This window comes from Ciona robusta, chromosome 3 (genome assembly GCF_009617815.1).
Source record: "Ciona robusta chromosome 3, ASM961781v2".
NCBI classification, from domain to species: Eukaryota; Metazoa; Chordata; class Ascidiacea; order Phlebobranchia; family Cionidae; genus Ciona; species Ciona robusta.
Window position 1 is genome coordinate 8,349,054 of NC_143237.1, and position 25,801 is coordinate 8,374,854.

Here is a 25,801-nt window from a genome sequence, read left to right on the forward strand (position 1 = left end):
GTAATCTTTGTAACTGGCAATATATCAGGTAAAATTAGGCTAAGTTGTAATTTTATTAGGACAAAGTGTAATCGGAGAATTATGTTTTGTAATATCATGTTTTTTTTATTAAATAAACGAGTTTCTGTTTTCTGAGATAAATACAAACCACAGTATCCACAAGGAAAAGGATCGACAGAATTGTATGTAATATATTATATTTCTGTGAAAAGACCACAAAACTCGAGCTTGTTGTGATTTAAATGACGTCACGTGATAAAAGTTGTAAGGAGAAAAAGGGAAACGCCTCGCCCACGAAAGACAAGGAAATGTATAAATTATTACAGATATATTGGAAACTTATGTATGGTGGTGTAAATAGAATAAGCTAAATTACGTTTAGGTGTTCAAAGTTTATTTCAAACTTGCTGAACGGAAGTTATATAGTTAGTGTTTTATTCGCGTCATTTAACGCCATTTTTTCTTCGGGTCAAACAGGAACAAGTCTAGACTTTTTACTAAAGCTGTTTGTAACAGACGCTGAACCAAACTTGATCAAGTTGAAAAAATTTTTGATTTGTACACGGAGAACACTTCTGAATATAGTAAAAAGAGACAAGCAGCATCATGAGCTCTGTCGCATCGTCTAACTCTGGACAGAAATGGAATCCAAAAAACTTAGAAATTCGTACTCTTTCTGTTGAAAAGACGCTGGAGCCGCTTGTAGTTCAAGTGACAACGTTGGTTAACAATAAGGGACCATCAAACAAGAAGAAAGGTAGAAGCAAACGACCAAAAGTTTTAGTTGCAGATGTGGAAAAAGCAACTTCTTTGTTTATTGAACATGGATTGGAAATAGCAAGGGATAATCCGGAGTTAAAAGCTGAACTGGAAGAAGCTGTTGAAGATACACGCCGTGATGGTGAAGTTATGTCTAAAACATCTCATGCCTTTGCTGATGATCCATGTTCTTCAATGAAAAGAGGAAGTATGGTTCGAGCGGCAAGAGCTCTTCTATCTTCTGTCACTCGACTCTTGATCCTTGCTGACATGGCTGATATTTACAACTTGCTGCGACAACTTAAAATTGCTAGGAAGTCCGTGGGCTTGGTTAAGGATTCTAATAATCCGGATGATTTGATCAAAAATTTCAAGGCTTTTGGGACGGATTTGGCTCGTCTCAACCATGCAACCATGTTGAGGCAGAATGATTTAAAAGATTTACGCAGAAGAGATGAACTTGCTGCTGCTCGTGCAGACCTTAAGAAGAACAGCATGATGTTGTACACTTCATCACTAGCTTCCATTCGACATCCAGAAGTTGCGGCAGCAAAAGCCAATCGTGATTATGTTTACAGAAAGGTCTTGGGTGCGATGGATCGGATTTCAACTGCGGTGCAAGCAACAGGGCCATCGGAACCTAGGCCAGAAGAAGGTGCTGGCGAACTAGCCTTTGCTTTGGATGAATTTCTCCAGCGAGTGGATATGGAGCCTCTTGACTTTGATGAGGTCCGTCACCGCCCATCACTTGAAGAGAGGCTTGAGAGTATCATCAGTGGAGCTGCTTTAATGGCTGATTCATCTTGTACTAGAGAGGATAGACGTGAAAGAATTGTTGCTGAATGCAATGCTGTCAGACAAGCTCTACAGGATCTCTTGCAGGAATATTTGAACAACGCTGGTCGTCGTGATAAATCCGATGATCTGGAAGCTGCAGTGGATCACATGATGCAGAAGACAAAAGACCTTCGTCGCCAGTTATGTAAGGCAGTTATCGACCATGTTTCTGATTCTTTCTTAGATACCAACATCCCTATTCTTGTACTCATCGAAGCAGCACAAAGCGGAGATGAAAAGCAGGTGAAGGAATACGCACAAGTCTTCCGTGAACATGCAAATAAATTGGTTGAAGTTGCGAACCTAGCATGCTCTATGTCTAGCAATGAGGAAGGAGTTAAGATGGTGAAAATGGCAGCAAAACAAATTGAGACCTTGTGTCCACAAGTTATCAATGCTGCGCTTACACTGGCTGCACGACCTAGTAGTAAAATTGCCCAGGATAACATGAATGTCTTCAAAGATGCTTGGTTAAATCAAGTTCAAACACTCACTGAAGCAGTGGATGAAATTACCACCATCGAGAATTTCTTGGCAGTTTCTGAAGCTCATATCCTGGAAGACGTTACCAGCTGTGTGGTGGCACTTCAGCAAGGTAACCCGGAGATGCTGGATAGAAAAGGAGGTGACATTCGTGGCAGAACAGCCAGAATTTGCCAGGTGGTCATTAGTGAAATGGAGCATTATGAACCAGACTACTACACACAAAAGGTGGTTGACTCATGTGAAATGCTTAAAAGCCAGGTGATGCCAAAATTCGAGGCTCGATTGGAAACCACAATTAATGCTTTGGCTAAGGATCCTCAAGAAGACCCACAGGAGAATGAGTTTATTGATAGCTCCCGTTTTGTGTACGATGCTGTGCGTGAAGTTCGTCGTGCTGTGTTGATGATCAAGAATCCAGAAGATGTTGATGATTCAGACATAGATGCCATGGATGGTTCCGAGAGTGGAGCAAGTCGTCTCAGTGGAAAGACGGTGGAGACAGAAAGTGGCCCAACAGATCAAACCATGATGAGAAGGTTGCCAGAGGCTGAAAAAGCAAAGATTTTACAGAATGTGCAAGAATTTGTCAAGGAGAAAACTCTTCTTGATCTTGAGATTTCAAAATGGGACGAATCATCTAACGATATTATTGTGCTGGCTAAATCTATGTGTGTAATTATGATGGACATGACTGACTTCACACGGGGACGAGGACGTCTAAAGAACACAAGTGATGTGATTGATGCAGCTCGAGAGATTGCCGATGCTGGATCCAGGTTGGACAAATTGGCAAGAGCTATTGCAGAGGTTTGTCCAGACTCAAGTGTGAAGCAAGATTTGCTTGCTTACCTTCAGCGAATTGCTTTGTATTGCCATCAGTTGAACATGTGCGCTAAAGTGAAGGCAGAGGTGCAGAATATTTCTGGTGAGATGATAGTGTCCGGGCTCGACAGTGCCACATCGCTTATCCAAGCTGCCAAGAACTTGATGAATGCGGTAGTCCTTACTGTCAAATCATCGTACGTTGGCTCAACCAAGTACAGGAAAGCAGGTACCATGCATACAGATGGTATTTTGTGGAAAATGAAGGCCCCAGAAAAGAAACCGCTTATTCGAAGAGAAATTGGTGATGACAAAAAGGCTCCTGTTCGGCGGGCTTCACAGAAACGACTTGTCAATCCAGCCCAGGCCCTTAGTGAGTTTAAAGCTGACATTTAAACTGGTCTACTGTTGCATAACTTTTATACTTTTAACTGAAAATGAGCCAAAATTTGTGTACTTTCAATTTTACATCATTTCCGGTGCTTTTTTACTCATTTTCATTTCAGAATTGTGAACGTGTACATATTAGTTTTCTGTTTGTGTGTATAACCTATTCTGTCAAGAACTGCCTGTCTTTAGCCTATTTAATTTTATCAAAATAAGGTATTTTTATACTTGACCATGCATTGAAGTTAAGTTAACAGTATTTGTTATGATACACTTTACTTTTGACCAAATTAATGTCAGTCAAGTGCCTTTGTGCTTATTTCATATACCAATTAATTCCAAGTACTGAGCTGATTTTACCCTTTACGTTTTTTTGCTGTACAAATGTTTAATCTGATCTGTAATTACCAAATGCTGTATAGGTGGGTACTATAGGTTTAGATTAGTGGTACAAACGGTGCTTTTTCGCATGGCTGATACAGTGTAGATTATTGAATTTCATATAATGCGTTTGTGTGCTTTTAATCATGTAGCATTTGTGTTTTAAATACATAATCATGGCTTGTAAATTTTAATCAAATTCTTATTATTATTAACGATTACGACAGACAGGGCAAAGGTTGGACGAAGTCGTAGCGATACAGTAAAACGCATGACAACTTAAGAGCGAATCATGCCTTGTGGCGAATTTATTTGTAATTATTCTCAATCAAGTGGTTTAAATTAAAATGTCACTTTTAGATTACATAACTATAGTATGTATATATTACAGTAATACATCAAAAAATAATATTTTTCGTCCCATTTGGTAGTAAACAAAGATTGTTTGCAGAATTGAATAGCCTATCCTCATTACTTTAAACGAGCATACATTATTGTTGTTACACCGATTGGAAATATGGAATAATAAGTGCTGGTGGTATGTCTATCTTACCCCAAAGTACTACATCTCTTTAGTTGTATAGACACATGTAGTAGGGTGGGGGGAGATGAACCACTTTAGCACATAATATCCAAATATCCTGATCGTGTTTTAAACAAATAACATCAGTCTATGGGAGTCGTGAGGATTAGGTTCTATATTCCTTTAAATTTCCTTTGTTTAATACCAAATGGGACGAGAAATAGAATGAAAAGTGGTCCATCTCCCCCCCACAATGAATGTGGTTTGTTCTGTCTTGCCGTATAAACAGCAGACATGACAGTCAACGGTAATTACGTATAAAAAAACAAAAATTTTATCTAACTTATATGTAAAAATGATAGCTTGTAATTGGTTCTAGCACAGTTGCGTATGCTAACAACGCGGTATAGGTCTACACATTTCCTGCCGAATTCAGTGTAAATTATTCAACTTTTTGACGTCGTTTGCGACAATCGTCAACAACCCAATGTACTATTTTTAATAGGTTACAGCACATAAAATACGCATATTTTAATTTGAGTTTTAGGTACAGGGTGTTGGTCATTAATATACATAACAGTTTAAACCATGACGAATCGTTGCCAGACTCTTCTATTTCTTTCAATACTTTGCGCCGAAGTGTTTTCAGGTATATTGCAGTATACTGTGTTTTATTTTAAAACATTTCGGCATTGATCCTGCGCATAGATTATGTGAAATCACGGTGTTTTTAGAATCGAAGGAGATTTCAGAATGGAGTGTTACTGCGTGTTCCAAATCGCCAACCCAACAATCTACCATCAATTTTACAACCAAATTGCCCTCCTTGTGGTATGGATATGATGTAGCAGTCAGAGTTATACCAAGTGACCCCACTGTAGATCACGAGTTTAATGCGACAGTGACCGAAATCAAAATCCAGAATAACGTTGCGATTGTTGAACTCAATAGAACAGATCAAAACATGGGTTGGGATCAAATGCCAATTACTGTGATCGTCACTGAAACAGGTAAAGAATCCAAGCGCAATCATAGAGTAGGCTGGGGGAAGATGGAACACTTTTCATTCTACTTTTTGTCCCATTTGGTAGTAAACAAGAGACATTCAAGAAATTATATACCTGTATCTTAACCGTTGTTTAATGTTTAAAACACGGTAAGGATATTTGAAAAATTTCTGCTAAAGGTGTTCTATTTACCCCACAATTCTAATGCCTATAATATAAAATACTTACTGCAGGAGTATATTTTTAAGTAAGTAAACCACGATACATAGACTTTAATATATATATATACATATAAGAGGTATAAACAAAGCGAAATGTAGGTGTTAGTATATATGTATGTTTTGTTTAATAGGGTACGACATTACTGACTACATTCGTCGAACTGCGTCAGTGCATTACAACTTAGATGAAGGGAGTTACGTCACAAATAGTAGCTCGAATCGTGTTTCGGGATTGATCGATAAAGGCTTGTCAAAGTTACCAGCATTGCAAAGCAACCCTGATCGGCAACCCACATTGTCGAGCGATGACCATAACGGAAGAAAATACTTGATTTTTAATGGAATTGATCAAGTGCTGGTTACTAGGTTGAATATAGACACAGTTAATGTGTTGTCAGTCACTATCGTTTACCGAATCGATGGTTACGAGAACTCTACTTATCATCTTATAAACGGCTTGTTCGGGAACGATAATCATGGTTGGAAGAAATTTGTTTCTTTCACAATAAATGGCGAATTGAATATATCCGGAACAATCTCTAAATATTCCACAATATATGTTGGCAAGGAAAATGTAAACGCTGCTGCAATCAATGTGTGGAATGTTCTTACAGTTCAATGGGACGTGGATGGTGGAATGGATGCAAGTAGTGTTTGGTGCAACGGACAACTACTTACACGTTTTCAAGCAAGAGAAGTTTCAGGAGCGCCCACCTTTGCTATCGGTGACATAAAAACATCACCAATAGGCACACCATTCAAGGGGGCGATTGGTGAATTTTTGATGTACCGAGGGCAAGTTTTTTCTGATGAAATGATAACTGATCACCACCAATATTTCATCAATCGATGGACTGTTTCAACTAATTTCAACTAAACACAAACCATATTCGAGAATCTTTCAAATGTTTAAGCATACTTACAGTAACTTAGTATTCTATGGTTTAAGTGTATATTATACAGTACATCATGTAGTTGATCAAAGCCGTAAATAAATTATACGACGCTTATCCACATAAACTATACCCCAGGAAAACTTCACTTGATAAACTTTGTTTTTTAAACGATTCGTATGTGGTCGTATGTTCTGCTATATAAAAAAGTTTGCAAAAATGCATTACTGACAAAAAATAAAATAAAATTGTGGTTTGAAGAGTTTTATGAAGTGCGCGGTGTATATAAATGTTCTGCCTTCAATTAAATTAAATATATATACTCAATGTAATGTGTGTTTTTCAGTTGGCTTTATTTCTGCACTTAGTATGCTATTATGGCTTTTAATACAATTTTACTTTAGTGTGCAGCATTAGTTTCACGTTCTCTGATCTGCAATCATAAAGTATAATTTAGGCCAACTTGTGTATTTTCTTTGCAGTATTTAGTAGTTGTAGCTTTAGTGGCCTATTTTTCATTGTTTTTACCACTTAAACAAGGTAAATAATAAAATGTTAATTAAATTCGATCAACACCAACTTTTGAAGTCACATATGCCGAACATAATGGTAATTTTACGTCACAATTAGACACTGTGTAATTTTCATATAATTGTATATGCAAATTAAATGTACAATTGTTTATACAAAATGACTATACGTTAACGAAAGTATGTTTTGTCGCAGTGAAAGTTCAATTCTTCAAAAGAAAGGATATGTTCTTGGTCCTGAGTTGGGCCAGGGAAGCTACGCTGTTGTAAAAAGCGCTACTTGGCAAAAACCTGGAAGTACAGACCCGTTAAAAGTAGCTTTAAAAATTATTAACGGACCACAGGTCCCACAAGATTTCAAAGATAAGTTTCTGCCTCGTGAGCTGGATATTGTAAAGATTTTGAATCATGACAATGTTATTCGCACGATGGAAATATTTACTGGAGGAAGGAAGACATACTTAAGTTTAGAATTTGCTGGACGTGGCGATATGCTTGGCTACATTCAAATGAGAGGCGCCCTGGAAGAAAAGGAGTCGGCAACATTGTTCAAGCAGCTGGTTAATGGAGTGGGATACCTACACGCGAATGGCGTTGTTCACCGCGACCTGAAATGTGAGAATGTACTGCTTAGCAACAGAAACAGAATTAAGGTCGCAGATTTTGGGTTTTCCCGCAAAATGAGCTTGCGTGACTTGAGCATGACGTTTTGTGGAAGTGCAGCCTACGCTGCCCCAGAAATCCTACAGGTATTGTTACTTCAAGAAAGTGTAATCTATTATTGAAAACTTATATATAATATTTACACCACAGGGAATACCTTATCGTGGACCCGCTGCTGACCTCTGGAGTATGGGTGTCATTCTGTTTGTGATGAATTGCGCAATCATGCCTTTCCGCGATAACAGCATGAAAACTCTGCTCCTCGACCAAAAGCTGCCGTTACGTTACACCGATAAACTAGACAAATCACTTACCGATAAAGCCAAAGAAATTATGCAAGGGTTGCTCGTTTTTGATGCCGATAAACGACTACGAATGCACGACGTGGCAGTGCATAGTTGGTTAAAACAGGCCGTGAAACCGGATAGCGCTGCAGACAGTGCGCCAAATAAAATTGAAAAGCTTCCATCAAGCACTGGTAACGAAGCCACCAATAGCGAAATCAATAAATAAAGCACAAATATAAAACCGAGTTGTTCTGTACAATTAGAACACATGCTCAACAAGACTTAAACACGAATATCGCAATACTGTATTTCTATTCATTCGGTAAAAACGGGAATTTCCCTTTGGTAAGGTAAATCCCCACAACGTCATTATACACATGGTCCATGGACCTTATGCTTGGAAATACAATAGCATAGTTTCGATTTAGATTTGGTTTGAACAATTGGTTAAATAGATAATTTACCTGGGTGTAGTTTTAAGTTTATATTTACTGTAATATTAGTCATGAATGTGGAACTGCAGAAGCTTAAAGTTACAGCAAGGTAAGTCTTGTACTGGATGTATCATATATTCATATACATCACCTACTTACTGCAAACATATAATGCAGTCAGTTATTTTCTTCTTTTAGTAAACTCAAGAGTGGCGATGTTTTGCAAACAAAGAATATTGTGGATACTTTGATATTATCCAATGATCAAAAAGAAGATAAAAATGTTACAAAAGTTTGTGGTATATTTGGACAATTGATGTTTCTTTCTGTCAATATGGATCCAAGTGACAGAAAACAATTGTTAAAGGTGATTTTCAACCCTAATCTTTGTTTACCAACTTTAGGTTATGCACATCAGAATTCGTCTCATGCACTCTGGTTAATTAAACAACAAACCAAATTCGTAGAAAAATAAGTATAATTTCCTATGGAAATGCTTGTATATTTTCCTGTGTAATGCAAAGTCGGAAAAAAGACAGTTGTTAAACCATGTGTTTTTTTCATACACTTTATGCCAGCTTATGAGTTACCAAGTATGATATTTTGTCGGTGATTTTTTAGGAATTTTTTATAATAACTGTCCTTTACTTACAAATTCCACCGGGAATTATTTTCTAGTAAATGATATAATAATTATTCAATGTTCCAGCATGTAAAGGCCTGCATACCATTCTGTGGATCAGAGTTCACACAAACTATTGATGAACAAATAAGGCTTTTGTTTCCTTCAAAAAGTAAGTATAAAAGTTTACATATGGTTTAAGTGATTTTTTTGTTACAGCTAATGTGTCATTTTTTTTCTAGCTGTTTTACACATTACGAGTGTATGGTACCTGTCAGTACTTATAGAAGAAATGAAAATATCTCAAAAAATTTCTTTTAAAGTCATTCAGCATGTTTTGCCTTGTATTGTGAATGGTTTATGTGATTCTGAACTGGATGAAACAAAATTATATTACTTTGTTAAGTTGCTACTGCAGGTAAAAATTGCTAGGACTATTTTTTTGTTTAATTGTCTAGTATTATAAAAAACTTTTATTAATGCATTATGTTAAACTTTAGGTGTCTTTTCTGTGTTGTCTTTTAAGACAAATAATATTTGGAATGACAAATAAAACAATCAAACATTGGTTTACTCATTTTATCTGTATTTTTTTCCAGATTTTGCAGCATTTCCGATCAGACCTAACCTGCGTGACTGAAAGAAATGACATTGAAACTTTGGGAATGCTATCTACCAGATGTATAGAAATAATGGTGGATTCCAAGGTGTTTACATTTGTGTACAGTGTTTTTGTGGTGGTAGCTATCCACAATCTCAATTAATGATTATTATTTCCCAATGCTAATTATTCATAGCGTTTACTGCAGTATATAAAATTCTGTTTATTTTATGCATTATTTATATTAATTGTTTAATGCCGTGTATGAAGTTTTGTTTCAGAATTTGCATTTTATCTTAAAAGTGGCTGTGTATTAACCATCCTATTTTAATGTTTATTATTTATTTAATTAGACTGAATATCAGGACTTGATGCAAATGTGTGCGACTGTTCTTGGGTATATGCTCAGCTACTTCAAGGAGAGTAAAAAAATATCTAAAGCTTTAACACAGTTACTGAAACCACAGGCGTTACCAGTAGAGGTATATAACTACATATATTACATTGTAAAATAAGCTACAATTTTCTCTTAAAGTGGCAACTACAGATGTTGACATTTACTTGTTATACAAACATCATATAGTAATATTTTTATTACTATTATCATAATATATATATGTAATAGATAAGGTTATATCAATTTTATCTCTGTACAAGAGTATAGAGTTCACTTAAACTAAAAACATGCCTTTTTCTTTTTTATTTTTCACTTGCCCATTCAATTTTTTTTAAATATTATGTGTTGTTAAAAGTTAGAGGTTCATTAAAAAATGATAGTTTTTAATGATTAATTTGTGACTTTTAATAAAACTTAACTACAGTCTGTTTTATTTTTTCTTTCAATAATAAAGGTATATATTCCTCAGGTCATGCCTAAGGTTTTTATTGATGTAGAGATACCGAACACAAACACCTGTAGTAATCGAATGGTATGGTGTTTATGTGGAATCATGAAATGCTGCAAACCATGTTTAATATTTGAAGATACTTCAACGCTGCTACTTGCTTTCCATTATATTGAATCTTTCTGCGCAACGAGTACAGAATTCATGTATCAGGGTTTTATTGGTTAGTTTGTTGTATAAAAGTTTATGCTTACATTTTGAGTTATGTATTTTATTTTATTTTTAGCTTTGCTCATATGGTGGAAATGCTCTGCTAAACTTGTAAAGTCAAGTGAATGTTTCTATGAGATATTTGTTTTAGAGGGTGAGGTTTTATCTAAGTCTTTGGACCTCATTTGGAAAAACTGGGATAATCCTGTAAGTATAACTGGTCGAAATACTCTGTCACTTTCATTTCAAACATTTTTCACAGATTTCAGGGGTTCCTGATATCATGGTACAGGTTTTTAGTTTGTTGCTTGATTTGAATAACATGGTGAATGGCAGTAATAATCTTCCGTCACAACTATGTGATCAACTTGTATCCTCACCTGTATTTGTGAAAGGTAAATACGGATTATTGCAAGTTCTGGTATCTAAGTACGGCGCTGACATAATTTTGAAGAATCAGCCAACGTTTTTGGATGCAATAATACCTTGCTTGTCTGCAAATCATACTGCACCAGTGGTGTCTAAAGTGTACAAGGCAATTATACTAAGTACATGTGAAGCTTCAGATTCAAGAGAATTTGATTTAAAAGTCTGGGAGAAAGTTGCTGCTTCCAGTCTCATCAAAGCTTTATTGTCTCCTGACCCATTTACCCGACAGCAAGCTTTACATTTCTGGCTTCCAGTAAACATAAGTCTCCATGCAAGTGTGTTTGACAAAACTGTCTGCTTACTAAATCCGAGTACTAGGTACAGTGATAAAGAAAATAGTTTACGACTCTTTGCAACAATTGGTGTAATGAAAGCTGCCAGGAATAACCATATTGTTACATTTCAAAACATGGATCACGAAATTTTAAAACAATCCTTAAAATCTTTCGATAACGAAACGCGTGGGCTAGCATTTGCTGTAGTGTGTGGTTCAAAGCAATCAGAAGTTGTAACAGATGTAGAATTCAGTCTACTACGGGATCATATTCATTTAAACCTGAACAGTGATTCAAGCACCTTTAGACACGAGTTTAATTTCGGTATACGACAACTGCTGATAAGAGTTCAGTGTACTCTTATAGCTTCTATTAAACAGGTTAGACCTATACATATTACAACATCTTACAAAAAGTTAAGATTTGTTCTATTTTGTAAATATGTGTTTAAGTATTACAAAAATGTCAAATATGTAAATAATACGAAAATTACTTTATATCAATTTAAAAAAAAAAATTTTTTTAAATGTTTTAAAAATTACCCTATATATTGCAGAATACTGAACAGTCAGCTGTATATGTTGACAAATGTCTTAGTTTATATCAAAATTCATGTAAATATTTTAAAAATTACCCTATATATTACAGAATACTGAACAGTCAGCTGTATATGTTGACAAATGTCTCAGTATTATTGTTTGGTTGAAAGAACTATGTCTTTCATCTCTCCAAACATCAGCATCTTATCAACGCAAACAAACAGTGTTAACTTTGTACGACTGCATGCTGGGGTTATTTGTGCTTCAAAAAAAAACTTTGCGAAAAGTGCTGGTCACTCCTGCAGACTTTCAAGTTCTTGTCACGGTACGTGAAATTAGCTAGAAATAGTAAATTCTAGTCATCGTTATATAATTTAGAGATATTCAATGTATAGTAAACATTATCATGAGTCGTATTCACTTTTTTGTGACTTTAAGTACATGAATTCAAAATTTTCTGTGTCTCTAAACTTTATAAAGATATTAAAGACTGTTTTTAAACTTTATTACTTAATTTATGTACTATTTAGGCACTACAGAAACAAAAATTGAACCTTCTTTCTCAAAGATTAGTTGATCGCCTCTTATGTTTATTGGAAGATTCTGCTCCAGATATTCGAGAATTTTGTTTAAATCTGTTACTTCAGTTTCCCACATCTCATGCTTACATTAACTGGAATAAGATAAACTCCTCTTTCATGCAGCTGCTGTCAAGCCCAAAGTTCCCAGTATGCGACTCTGGTTGTTTGCTCACATATCTGTATCTTCAAAATATATGTGCTGATAAAAAGAAAACCTCAGATTCTGCTTTTGATTTCATCAAAGATATTCTTTATAAGAATGTTCTTCACCAATTTGATTTGTTTAAATTGAATCCACTAAAGGCATCACAGAGTTCTCCCATGTTTGGCTGGATTTCTGCTTTATCTAAATGCATTGGTATGCTTAACACAGAAAATGAACATCGCTCTGTCATACATAAAAAATACTTGCAAAAAGTTTGTTTGTTGATCCTTGATATATTAAACAGTACAGAAAACATTATCAGTTGGATGCTTGTTAAAATATTTGGATGTATTGAAGATGCAGATGCTGTGACATCTGCAGATTTTCAAGAAATATCGAAAAGAATTAATCAGCTTGTCCAACAGCCTGGTAAAAGTGGTGACAATGTTCTTCTGACTCTGGAGCATGAAGCTATTCTGTCATGTTCATGGTTAACTTTAAAGCATTGTTGTTCATTGATGACTTCTGCATCTTCTGTTCTTATTAAAGCAACTTCTGTTCACCTTGCACTTGAAGCAGGGCAGTACAAGGATGTATTGTACGGAGTGTGTGATGTGTTTGTTCGTGTATTATCCACATGCCGACATCGTGGTGTAATAGAAAGTTGCTTTGAATCCTTTAACGCACTTTGTGTGTCATTATATTCTTCCAGCCAAAGTCAATATATTTCTATTCCATCATCTGTGCTCAAAACTGCTTTAGCTATTTTTAAGAATATTACTGTAGTGGAAGTTCGTGGAGGCACAACTACTCGTCGATCGGCAGGAATTCCATTGATTGCTGAAGCTGTACTTAGCTCTGCTGTTGCCTCACTTCCAAGCCACAAAAAACTTCTCAAGTCAACAATGACGGTATTGCTAAATGCAGCCAGGGCAAGCTTAGACACTGGGGTCAAAGATACTGCAGATATGCCACAGGTACATGCTCTGTACATTATGAGACACTTATTTCGGAACACTTCACTTGGCCCAAATATGGCTGAGTATTTATCTGAATCATTCATCTTGGCAATTAATTCACTTCGTTCCTCTGTATGGGTTATCAGAAATGCAGCCACGCATTTATTGGGGGCAGTTTCTTGCAGAATGCTGGGCCAGAAACATACTGAAGATAGAACTAATTTTTCTTCTGGAAACTCCTTAACAATAACAGAATTCTTTTCAAGATTTCCAGACCTGCTTGAGTTCATAGCATCAATATTAAATTGCAATTACTTGCCCCAAGAAGAAGAAGGGAGTAAACTTCAAATTAGAGCAGAAGTTCATCCTATTCTGTCAGTTTTGTCAAAGTTGACATGCCCTGTGAGCAGTGGTAATAATAATGAGTCCTCAGTGAAAATTATGGATGCACTGATTACCATGTTTGGTTCTCCTTCATACTCTATGCGCAGACTTGCTGTGATGACTGTGTTATCTATTGCAAAAACTTCCCAGGTTCAGAAGTTTACAGAGTTATATTGGAAGAGTCTTCCCTGTGATGAAATTGTGACAAGTGAGTATTTCACTCTCCTACTTAATTATAATCAAAACTTTATTTGTACTTATAGTTTATTTTTACTTACAGGTCAGAAAAATAAACCACATTTCAGGCAGAATGAACTACACGGTTGGTTAATCCTAACCTTGAATTTAATGGATAAATACACTCACCAGTCCACAGAAAATATTGACAACTTTCTCCAATTGCTCTATAAAAGAACTTGGCTCATGGATTTGAAATTCAACAGTTGTCCATTCACAGCTTCATTATATATTAAATTGACAAGAAAAGTGTATGATATTGAGTTGACCCAGAATTTAAAACATCTCTATATGGTTTCTAAAACCGCAACAAAAATTGTCACAGAAAACAACTCAGTGTGGATTCAAAGTGTAAGTGGTTTTGTAATTTGTGTTTGTATTTATTTCATTGGTTTTCTTTTTCAGGTTGGTTATTCTAAGTATGTGGAAGAATCGACTCTATTAAGTTTACACTTAACCAATCCTGTAGACTTACATCAAACAATTGGTGATTTGGGGAAATGTGTAAAGGATGATGAACATACAGGAACAACTAAGCATTATCTATTTCAATGGTTGTGCAACAAAGTAAAACAAAAGAATTGGATTAATGTAGCAAAATATGCACTATTATCATTGTGGTGCACCACTGACACTGATTGCACTGAAACCAACCAAACAGCATTGTTATTATTTACAACTATGTTTCAAGACCCAGTCAATTGTATACAACACGATGAATTCATGCTTTTCCAGTCGAAACTTTTATCCTTACATGAATCCACTAAGATCCTTTCAATTCAGTGTGGACTCATAAAAGGGCTCTCTGTCCTGATCTTTCAAATGATTTTATGTCAAAAATGTAAGTTCAAAAGCATTGTGGTTTTGTTTTGCTTGTTATCTTTTCCTATAGTTTCATGTGTATGTTTTATGTTAATTATCGCATTCAGGTGTAGAGGACACTGTTTTAAATATTTGGGTAGATGAGATATACAAACACACTTCTACTAACAAAGCACCTGAACCACTCCGTTTAGTATCAGCAACTGGGTTACAAATTGCTGGGAAAAATGTGCTCGCTCAACTTCAGCTGCATGCAAACCAACAACAGGTATTACAACAGAAGTCTCTGATTCAAAATAACAACCATATACACACTGTTACTTCATGTCTTCATATGGTCAAATCATTTTAGGTTATGAAGAAAGTAGGAATGATTCTTACTGCAACCTTATCACATTTGCAAGATGAACAACCGGAAATCCGATCTCCTGCCTGTGCATTTGTCACTCATGTCACCGAGCATGATCTATTTATTAAGTTGCACCATAATACTGCAACCGAGGTGATAAAACATTACACACAGTCTCAGTAAACTTTATGTCAAGTTAACATTTAATTTATTGTTCTAGGGACTACTTCAGGTTATTATTGAACAGTTTCCATCTGATATGCAAGTTGTTTCTGCATTGATAAGCTTCATGTGCGATGTACAAGTTCCAAAACATGCAAGGTGGTAAAATTTATACTTGTATAGATTCAGATTATATTTTAATAAATAGAATTGTTTTATCAACAGTGACACCGTTGATTTGTTTGAACAAGAAGAGTTTAACTTGTATTTGGAACCAGATTATTTAGGAAATGTGTTTCTCCCATGTATTAAGGTATATAAAATATTTTTTGTTACTCTTAAAGTTTGCTGAAATTAATTTGAATGTATTTAACAGGAATTAATGGATGCAATAATAATCATTCCTCAAAATTGGATTAAAACACAACTAGAACTTGCTGCACATAGAATGGAACAGCTTTTAAAATGCATTGAGAACTTGAGTAAGTGTTGTCGATGGCACATTTTCTCCAGTTTTCTAACTTTTACATTTGATTAATAGGGGAAAAGGCATACCTACGTTTCATGATGTGTACACTTCATTATGTCAAAGTTGTTTTACATGCTTGCAAACTGCATCTTGGTAAAAATTTATATATGGATTTTGGGAGACTACATCATGTGATATTACAACTTTCAAGGGTATGTACTTTTGATGGCAGTTTGTGTTATTAATAAATATTTGTTAATTTCAGGTAAATTTGTCAGTTGATCAACATGAGTTAGTTCAGACCGTATTGGCTGAATCAGCTGCACATCATGCTACTCAACTGTGATCAACTCGTTGAAGGAGTATCAGTTTAGAAATTTCTAAGAGATAAATTACATCAATGATACATAAACAATCTCACCAATCTCTTGTTTATATATTTTTTATTACATGCTTTTAAATAGAATATAAATATGACGAAAAATCGTGTTTGAAACAAACATTATATTTGTGAAGCTGTACTGCCCTTGACGCACAAGCATGTGATTTATCACCGGACACTGTGTAACTGTAAATGATGTGACACAATGGATTTTACAACCAGAGTCGGTTTACAACGAACGTATCATGGTACAAACGTCAGAATTTGCTCCTGTTTAGTTTTTTTCTAGGTTGTTGACAGTCCATAGAAAACCCATTATTACGATCTCTATTCCAAAACATTTACTTTATTATTTTTTTATCGAAAACAAAATCAATTTGATTGTTTTGATCGATTCAGTTTTGTGGACAGTAAATTTTCGTGAGGCTGTTGGAAGTTATTTTAACATAATGAATAACTCAGCCTATGCAAGTAAAATTGAAATCGGCAGAAAGCACACCGTTTACAAGAAAGATGTTTTGCCTAAACGTTTAACACGCCAAATTAACAATTCTTTTGACGTCGATAATGCAGTTAAGCTACAACTCGAAACTGTCAAGACGCTGAAGCAAGATGTACAAAAAAGTAGACAGAAGGTTGTACAAGCAATTGGCAAAATCCTTTCTGAAAACACGTACCAGTATGAATGCTGTGCTAAATTTGGCCAGGATTTTCTTGAAGATATGCTGAATTCAATTACCACTGAAGAAAGTAAGTTACGAAACCAAGTGCTTGGTGAGCAAGAGTCAGTAGAAATGTTCAAATGTGCTGTATCTGAAAGACAAGTCTCAGCTACCCACCTGGAAGCTGCAAGAATGAAGAGAGATGAAATAACTCAAAATTTGTGTGTAATAGTTGAAGCAAGAGAAAGGGTGTTTTCAGCACTTGAAGTGTTGCATGCAGTTTCACCAACCAAGCCGAACAAGCTTGATTGTACCTTAAATGAGCTGAAGGCCTCTGTGCTTAAACTGAAATCAGATTATACCTGTGCAAATGAATCGTTGAAAGAGGAACTTGATAAACTACAAACTTACACAAAATGGCAAAAGACACCAGCTTTAATGATTAAGCAGTTAAAAGCTCCCACTCATACAAAGTCAGCTCCTAATTTATCTTTAATTTAACTTTCGTTTATTCATTCGGTTTATTCAAGTTGTTTATTGCACTAATAATATATTTGGTCATGCAGATTCTATATTTATGGTGCCAAAAATTAAAGGTGGCCCATGGCTAATCGTCATATGAAAAATAAATACATTATTAGATCATGCTAGGTAAACCATACATATTTTGAAACGTTCCACAGAAGCTTTCATTTACCTAAGGCTAGGTGCATGTTCATTTGTTATTCCATTGTTTTAATTGTGTTTTCCTGTATTTAATAATGTTTAACATTGTGCTCCCTTTTGTTTATTATTCTTTATATATGACTGTCATGTTGAACTTGCAACTTGTATAACCCATAACCTTCATATTGAATTTTTTTGTCAGTTCTAACCATGTGCACTTTCTATAAGCCCACATTATTTTAAACTCTTTTCCACTTTCAGAGGCACCTGTTATAGTTTTTATGGATTATAAAATAAACACAAAGTAAAGGAAAACATGAAATTGATACTTAAAGGAAGGAACTTAGCGTATAACATGATTTTAGACACAATTCATATATGGCAATAGATGGATATATTCAGAAAGCACAAAAAAATGAATTAAAGTTTATTAATATATTCCTGCACCACAGCAAGAGCTTTTTCTCTGTTTTGTAGCTTTTGGGCTTTCCCTTGCATTTTGAACTCTTTCATCTGTCCTTTGCCAACAATTGTTTCAATCAATGTTGTTCCACATTCTTTTATAAAGTTTCCAGGACCAGAAATTAAAAACATTCCTTCACCTTTCTCGTCACCCACAGTTAGGAACAAAAAGGCCTTCAAGAAGTATTAATTTTGTAAAAAATACCAAGAAGATTAATAATTAATAGCAACCTAATATTTTGTTTGCTCTTACCTGATCGCTGACTTCATTTGAAATAATGTTCATAAATTCCACATTGCCTTCCTTTCTATGCATTGACAATAACCTAAAACAATATATATTACAACCTGAGAAAATATACTTTAACCTAAAGTATACTTTGTTGAGCCTGCATTGAATTTTTTTGCAAATATTGCAGCTTCTAGCACTGCCACATCTCGAAGTAAAGTCGTACAATTCTTCTGTGCAACTCTTAGTTGTTTCATTGACCTTTCCACAGCTTCGACATGTTGTTCTGGTCCACACTAATAAATAAACCTGTTAAAATATATTACACTAAATCAGCAGTTGCACTAACCTTCAGTTGCTTTGTTAGTTCTTTTTCATTAGCATAGCATTTCCCTGCATAATCCAAGATCCGGTCACCAGTGAGAAAACATAAATTTGTTTTTCCCTTTTTACCCTTCTCAGCCGATAACAACTTAATGCATTGCAAGTGTGAAAGGTTTGAAACATGGGTCCCACAGCACATGTTTGTATCTATACCTTTCATTTCAACAATCCTTTAAAAACAAATTGGTTAGGCATAGAAAAAGTATAATTTCCAAACATTTAAAACCTACCTAACATCACCTACATGGTCATCAGGAAGCCCTCTTGCTCTTACAGATTGCAATATTGGTGAACCAACTTGAGTAACATGTACGATCACATCCACCCCTTCTCTAATGGATTTATTTGCACAGCTATTAAATATATGTATGAGTGAAAACACTAATAAGCAATTTTTAATGCACTAATAAGCAATGCAGTATTGCTAAATTCCTTCCAAAAATACAGTTATAAATGGACTATATTTAAATTAACGAGTATGTATTTGAATACAAACTAATGAAACTGTATATTTCTCACCATTCAATTTGAAATAACTGGTCAGCTGTTACAGCTGGGGTATCGAGTTCAATAAAGCTTATACTCTTTCCTAAATCCCATGAAGTTGTTTTAAACCCAAACATCGTATCTGCAATTGCTGTGATCAAATGCTGGCCACTGTAATGTAGGAAAGGTAAATTCTTACTATTTACTTATTTAAACTTGAAAAACAACCTATGCTGTTGCATATGGTCAAATCTTCTTTTCCAGTCTACCTCCATAGATACAGTGTCTCCAACACTAAGTTCCGATGTTACAAAATGAAGTGCCTGTTACCATAGTATGTTTAGTGTATTTTAATCATTCATTTGCAACTAAACATTACTCATACTTTGGAACCTTTCCTAGTAACTCTTTTAACAGGTACGTCATTAATTGTACCTCTGTCATCAGGCTGACCTCCACCCTCTGGAAACAGAATTGTATCTTCTAATTCCACTTCATACCTAATACAGTAAAACTAATAAGCAATATTAAATTATCATATAAACCAAAACCGTTAAACAATAGTCGAATCACTTACCCTTTGGTTTTTACCAGTTTCCCAATCTCATTTTCAACTTTACATTCTACTTTAGTACACGCGACGACTTTACTCTCATACTGTTTCAAATAACTGTCTGCCTGACACTTAAAAACCATATTAAATACAACAAAACAACCCGTTGTCTTCAAAATCCAAAAGAAGTTGTTCAGGTTTCTTTCCATACGCGGGAAAGTACCGAATGCAGAGAACGTCCCGTTTCTGATTTCCTATTATTCCCATTTTCTTATTATAGTATTAGATAAAAGGTGGCTTATTTTTTATATGGACAATTTTCTTTTATAGATTTGTTTTATTGCCTAATAAAAATTCTAATAATTTTTTTACACATGCGGATAAATATATTTTAGGTGTACTCGCTAGAATGCGCTAGAGAACTACTATAATCTGAAGGCGCGCGTTTTTCGTATTACGTGTTTTTGTAGACGCAGACTGTCGCTTGCGGTTACCTCGACCCTCGAAAATTCTGAAGTGGTGAGAATAGGCAGTATGCAGAGTGTTTTACAGCGTTATTTTGTGAGCAAAGAGTGGAAGAGGGGTGCTATGGAAAGCTATACGAGTTCAATTGAATATTATTATAGAGATTCGTTTTCGTAATTATGTATAGGTATAGGAGCGACAAAATGCGCGACCGTACGTCAACGGGATTTAAAAGCATTTTTTTGTTTTTACTCTGAAAAAAAAATTAATAATACGACAGAAATCATGTTTATCCAATAAATAACCGTGTATTGGTCTTCGTATGCGTGATTAACCAAATGCCGTAGGGCGTAATAGTACACTAGTTTCTGCCTCAACATTTCTATTATTAAACTCTCACGTGCGTGAAATCTTGTTTTGAATACGACTTACCCCTTAGGCAACTTCATTTTAAACTTGCTGGGTTAACGTCATCTGTGGATTCAGATTTATACGGATATTTGGGATACTTGGTACGGAAATATATCTCAAGCAGCCCTACAGGTAATATATATATATTGTGAGTTGTAGTAAATCGTTAGATTTTTGCTGTATATACTTGTAATAAAATCTAGGTACACTACACATAATACTAATATATGTATATATATATATATTTAAAAAAAAAAGAATATAAAATAAGCTATTTTCTTTTTTTAGTTTTTTTTCTTATGTATATAATTAAAATTTACCCTAAATATTGTGTTTGTTGGTTAAGTTACAAAACTATCTTTTATATGTAAATAATTTTAAATACAAATTTTTCACCAAATTTAATTGCTGGCATGACCAGAAAAACAGGAGCAGCAAAAATGTCTGTCTCCTTGGTTGAGAATGAGCAGTATAATTCAGAACTTGTGAGTAATAATGTGATTTCTATTGGTGTCATGCTTGTAAGTGCTCATTGTCGGTGTGTGTAGCGTCATTTAGTGTTTGTCATCATCCTACTAGTTTCGCTATACTAATATAGCAATGGATAGGCTGTAATAATGGTAGACATTTTTGAACTAACCGGTTTTTGGTGTTTTTTTTACATAGTAGACCTATAATATAAATGCTCAGACTAGTTAGAGGCTAAAAGGTATATTTTAAACTGTTTTGCAGGATATAGTATTTGGGTATTACTTTATATTCACTTTATATTTGTTACTGTTCAGTGTTGTATTGTTAGTGTGCCCTGTGAAAGTTTTTTGTACAAAGTACTTTTTTATCTTTTTTTAATTTCTTGTAGAGCATCAGAAACTTATTTAAAACCGAATTTCATTAAAATTGTAGAAGGGATTCGAATTATTAGTTTGTTACCATAGTTAAATGTTAAGACTGGGTGGGGTCCTTATTGAATTCACTCTAAATGACTCTATGCGTGTCAGCTGCAAAACAACTTATCCATAACTTTCAAGGCCCTCATTTTATGGTGGACTGCATTTGAATGTAAAGCATGGTGTGGTCCACAACGAAAGCAGGTGCCATTAAAGTTAGATGACTTCCTGTATTGGCATGGGAGTGGAAGCCAGTTTAAGCTGCACAAAGTGTTCTCCAAATGTCATGTATATGATATTTAGCCTTGATCCTTCGGGAAAAGATCCTTAATTGTCTTTGAAAGTACAACCTTGATGCCTCAGCTGGTATAGGCTGTTCTATAAACATTATATTCCTGTCTACTGCATGATTAGTTTCAATTTGACAAAGTTGAATTTCTACTTGGTTGCTTATAAACTGGCAATAGCGGTCATTTTTACAATATTAATCAATGATTTGCAATGAAAAAATTTGCTTCTTAAACGTATACAAATTCCTATTGCTTCCTGGTCTGTCGGAAAAAGGATTTCCAGCAAACTATATGTGTTCGCCATTGCGGTTACGCCTTGCGAGATAACACGGTAACCGGCAGCCCTATTCACGTCAAAATATCACAAAACAACGTCCGTGTCGCTGCTTACAGTATCAAGCCCATCAGTTAAGCTAGACCGGTTTCATACGATGAATGTCAATTTCGTATAGTTCAAACACGTTCGTTACCTTCAAACACGCGAGTCAAGATTGTTTCCGCTGTATAGGGTGCGTATATTTGCCTGCGATCAATTCCAAATTTCAGTTGCTTGCTTTGCGGGGAATCGAAGCGAAGAATTGCTCAAGGCAGTTAAACTCAGTGTTTGTTTGCGGTGCAAACACCGCCTTGATGTGCATTGGACGAATCCATTATTTTAAACCAGATTTAAATCCATTTCAACACCACTTTATCTATCGTCGAGTGTGTATAAATCGTCCAATTTATCGTCCAAATTATATTCAATCTTCGGTAAAACGTATCCTCCACGCGCCAGTGCCCAATTTAACATTCCCGACGGTCGGTCATATCTTAAAAATAGTCTTTAAAATTACCGCAGTTAGCATTCCAGGCTTTGTCCATTATATATAGGACATGTCCAGCTCTGCCATCTGTAAATACCGTGGTATTACATCCCTTTCCATAACTTTCTGTCCACGTTGTTGGAGAGTCAGCAAACGGAATCTAATAGCTTTACATATGAAGAAGCTTTAGCAAATATTTGCCATCGGTCGTTTCAATATTCATTGCTTTTTGTGGTCCACCAAACACAGTGCGTTGTATGGATTTAATGCCACAGAGAAATAATTTGTAACTTGCACTACGACCAGACGTTATGTCACATGTGTGTAATACATATTCTTGTATTATATTATAATATCCGTTGTCATATAAAGCATGCCAAAATGAGTCGTGCCCTTCGCCTTCATTCACAAGTCGAATTTCGAACTTGGCATTATCGTGCATAGCATTCCACTCCCACTGCCTTGCTGTACGCATTATGAATAATGCAGGCCTCTCACGTGACCCCCACTTCACTTTATCGGTGACGTAACTTGATGTGAGATCGATGCTCAACAACAATAGACCAAACGAAACGTTTTTTCTTGTTCCAACTGTGTCATAATGTACAATAATGAATTCGGGCTAAATTGGCAGCCAAAAACCGTCACATTTTACTAGGTTTTTAGTTGATTTGATATAATATAAATATTAAATACAATATGTATGAAGCTACACAGTAAAAACAGTCACATTTAATTCGTGTTTTATCGCTATCCAATGCCAGTTTAAACGCCCTTTACGCTAGTTACTAATACGATTACGATCTGACACTCTGACAATGTGTAATTTTATTCTCCCAGAATTTTATGGTGTGCTAATTGTTAAGATACCTTAAAAGCTCCCTTGTGTTTTGTTTCTTGTGTGGCTTTACCGTTCATTATTCACCCTTTGACTTAGATAAGAAGGTCACGTAATGATAAGTTGTCTGATCGTGGAAATCCCAGGCCTTAACTGAAGTCAACGTTAAAGATAGATCCTCAAATTTTTAAGATTCCAACTTTGTATACATTCATGTTTCGCAAAAGTAACTCCAATTACGCTAGCGTTATCAAGTATAAAACACAATTACGTTCGGTAATTGTTATTCTGTAAGGAACAAATTGCTTGTCGTATTTTTTTATGAAGTTTTAAATTAGTAAGGCGCTGTTTTTTAATATTAATGGCAGAACGAAATGTTTGTCGAAATTTGCAATTCGACAAAAAATGTTGTAAACTAGTACAATCGTTTAGTTTGATAAGCCGTGTGTTCGTTTTATCATTTCAAACTCCCGTCTGTGTTTTGGTGACGACGAATACGATCCCATAAGCCATAAACTTCAATTCAAGACGATTCAAAATTCGTTCCCGAAGCTGTAACAAAGCACTTGTTTACCTCGGCACTGAAGCGTAAAACGTGCACAACTCAATACACCTGACCACAAGGCAAGAAGTTATCCGAGTGCGACTAACTGTCGGTTCAAGTGCATTTTAGAAACATAGTACTAATAGATAATATAAAAGCAATTGAAGTACACAATGTTAATGCATTAAAACGATTAAAATATCGCTTTCTGAATGGACATCACGTGTTTGGACAGCTTTTATCATATATTTTAGTAATGCACGGTGCACGTATTTGAACGCTAAAGGAAGATTTAAACAATAGACAGCGATTGGATGCATTCGTTTATTGTTAATTCGAAATTCCAAACACCGAAGTAGTGAAGTACACTTTAACAATGGTTTAAGTATGCTGTATGTAAGGATTCTTGTGTTAAACGCCAAGCAACGCCGTCTACAACATTACTCCAGCCCCAAGAGAGACACTCCGAAACTATGTATTGAATCACCATCAGCGTGGAATGCCTGAAATATTGATGAATGCGTGTCGACAAACTGCTATGGATCATTTGCTCGTGCGTGCATAGGCGATACTCTCGCCATAGGCATAGCGCAATAACGAAACCGGCCTGATATCTGAGCTCTGAGGTATTGGAAAACAATTGGATAAATATAATCGGCCAAGACCTTTCAAGCTGTTTTGCTTTGAAGATTCTTTTAAGCCGTTCGAAATCTTTACAAAGCCACGAATCCGTGCAGCTGTTAGCACCAAATAATCTCGAATTTCGATCAGGCATTTTGTTCGCAAACAAAACCATCTAATGTAGCCCGCAATTCCTACCGAGCTACCGTTATAGCAACCTTCATTTCCAAATTAAATTATTAAATACGCGACGTGACGAATGTTTATCGTTCGTTTTAAGTCATATATAGCCAGTTGCCAGCGAGTTTGCCGTAATTGAATTAGCTTGGTTTGTCTGGAAGTAGAGTGTTGATTTTGTGCGTAACTCCTATAAACACCAATCCACCGTTCAATTTAAACAGTCGCGTATTATAACTAACGTCATGCAAAATGCCACTCAAGCGTATACGGTGCAGTCTAAGCAGCAATCTCGTTTCAAACTATTGAAACACTCCAGTTGGGCGGCCATTCTAGTTTTGAACTTAGTTGAACTCGCGTGTATTATGACGTGTCAATCCATCGAGTCCACAGTTGCTAAAGCGTTGTTAAAACTTTCCCAGTGTATATATATAAAGGCTTTGTTTTGGCATGTATTCAAACACTTTAATATATATTTCAGTTTAATAATGAGAACTTTCCTATAAAATGCATTTACCAGCTTTTATTTGAAGACTGTTTTCCCAGAATGAAACCCTTTTAATAGCATTACAATTACACATTGACATTATATTATAATATTCCTTGTCACAGTTGCCATACAATAAGGTGATATGGTTCATGATAGTAATATAATAGTAAATCTAATAAAACTAGTTGCACCTCCCTAGAGAACAACATTATTTACAGCAGTTGGCATTTCTGTTTCTTAACCAGGCCAGCAAAGCAATGCTGCCATTCAGTTACTGCTCCATTAATTAAAAAGGCCAATTAGATTCCTTTGTTAACCACTATTAGGTTTTTTTGTAGTTGGCCTAGTTTTGTTGATTTACAAGTGTTTTGTTGACCATGGGTAATGTTTAATGTTTATTGGTGATATAAATGTTTGTTTCTGTAATGGATTATGTATGCATCTGCATGGCTGTATTGGGTAATGGTTTAACTATATTAGAAGTATTATATAGCTTATAATATAGGTCATGTTACAAAAGAATTATAATATATAACCCTTTTCCTTCCTATGGCTACATCATCAAGTTTGTCTGAGGTCAATAAGTCAATGT

The 25,801-nt window shown here is 35.3% G+C and overlaps 7 protein-coding genes across 11 annotated transcripts in view; 6 read left to right on the plus strand and 1 right to left on the minus strand.

Moving 5' to 3' along the window:
* Positions 1 to 450: 450 nt before the first annotated feature.
* Positions 451 to 3,871, plus strand: LOC149738899 (catenin alpha-2-like). The gene has a single exon (XM_089874901.1). The coding sequence runs from the start codon at positions 607 to 609 to the stop codon at positions 3,298 to 3,300; it is 2,694 nt and encodes an 897-aa protein (XP_089731027.1). The 5' UTR covers positions 451 to 606; the 3' UTR covers positions 3,301 to 3,871.
* Positions 3,872 to 4,011: 140 nt separating this feature from the next.
* Positions 4,012 to 6,576, plus strand: LOC149738900 (uncharacterized). Its single transcript, XM_089874904.1, has 3 exons — positions 4,012 to 4,844; positions 4,930 to 5,205; positions 5,555 to 6,576. The coding sequence occupies exons 1-3, from the start codon at positions 4,784 to 4,786 to the stop codon at positions 6,298 to 6,300; spliced, it is 1,083 nt and encodes a 360-aa protein (XP_089731030.1). The 5' UTR covers positions 4,012 to 4,783; the 3' UTR covers positions 6,301 to 6,576.
* Positions 6,577 to 6,969: 393 nt separating this feature from the next.
* LOC149738901 (testis-specific serine/threonine-protein kinase 2-like) lies at positions 6,970 to 8,022 on the plus strand. The gene is made up of 2 exons (XM_089874908.1): positions 6,970 to 7,595; positions 7,660 to 8,022. Exons 1-2 carry the CDS (start codon positions 7,029 to 7,031, stop codon positions 8,020 to 8,022), a joined length of 930 nt encoding a protein of 309 aa, XP_089731034.1. The 5' UTR covers positions 6,970 to 7,028.
* Positions 8,023 to 8,198: 176 nt separating this feature from the next.
* Positions 8,199 to 16,737, plus strand: LOC149738902 (uncharacterized). 2 transcript variants are annotated; one of them, XM_089874897.1, is made up of 20 exons: positions 8,199 to 8,339; positions 8,429 to 8,597; positions 8,940 to 9,024; positions 9,095 to 9,270; positions 9,452 to 9,559; positions 9,807 to 9,935; positions 10,320 to 10,521; positions 10,585 to 10,715; positions 10,771 to 11,592; positions 11,861 to 12,076; positions 12,282 to 14,028; positions 14,101 to 14,408; positions 14,463 to 14,898; positions 14,987 to 15,147; positions 15,232 to 15,381; positions 15,449 to 15,552; positions 15,616 to 15,703; positions 15,767 to 15,872; positions 15,932 to 16,071; positions 16,125 to 16,737. In XM_089874897.1, the coding sequence occupies exons 1-20, from the start codon at positions 8,302 to 8,304 to the stop codon at positions 16,203 to 16,205; spliced, it is 5,397 nt and encodes a 1,798-aa protein (XP_089731023.1). In that variant the 5' UTR covers positions 8,199 to 8,301; the 3' UTR covers positions 16,206 to 16,737. The 2 variants fall into 2 exon arrangements, with proteins under 2 accessions (XP_089731023.1, XP_089731024.1); XM_089874898.1 differs by having other exon boundaries at positions 15,449 to 15,549.
* On the plus strand, positions 16,691 to 20,691 carry LOC149738903 (uncharacterized). The gene has a single exon (XM_089874909.1). It carries the CDS (start codon positions 16,691 to 16,693, stop codon positions 17,402 to 17,404), a length of 714 nt encoding a protein of 237 aa, XP_089731035.1. The 3' UTR covers positions 17,405 to 20,691.
* Positions 17,875 to 19,892, minus strand: LOC149738904 (alanyl-tRNA editing protein Aarsd1-like). Its single transcript, XM_089874902.1, has 9 exons — positions 19,708 to 19,892; positions 19,516 to 19,630; positions 19,359 to 19,453; positions 19,164 to 19,301; positions 18,875 to 18,997; positions 18,610 to 18,814; positions 18,411 to 18,556; positions 18,285 to 18,357; positions 17,875 to 18,205 (listed from the first exon to the last, which is right to left on the minus strand). The coding sequence occupies exons 1-9, from the start codon at positions 19,890 to 19,892 to the stop codon at positions 17,990 to 17,992; spliced, it is 1,296 nt and encodes a 431-aa protein (XP_089731028.1). The 3' UTR covers positions 17,875 to 17,989.
* Positions 20,560 to 25,801, plus strand: part of LOC149738905 (spectrin beta chain, non-erythrocytic 1-like) — a 38,897-nt gene continuing 33,655 nt past the window's right edge. For all 4 annotated transcript variants that reach the window (XM_089874890.1, XM_089874894.1, XM_089874893.1 and 1 more), the window contains exons 1-2: positions 20,560 to 20,691; positions 20,981 to 21,044. In XM_089874890.1, the coding sequence (XP_089731016.1) occupies positions 21,000 to 21,044 (45 nt within the window). In that variant the 5' untranslated portion in view covers positions 20,560 to 20,691; positions 20,981 to 20,999. The remainder of the gene's footprint in view (positions 20,692 to 20,980; positions 21,045 to 25,801) is intronic.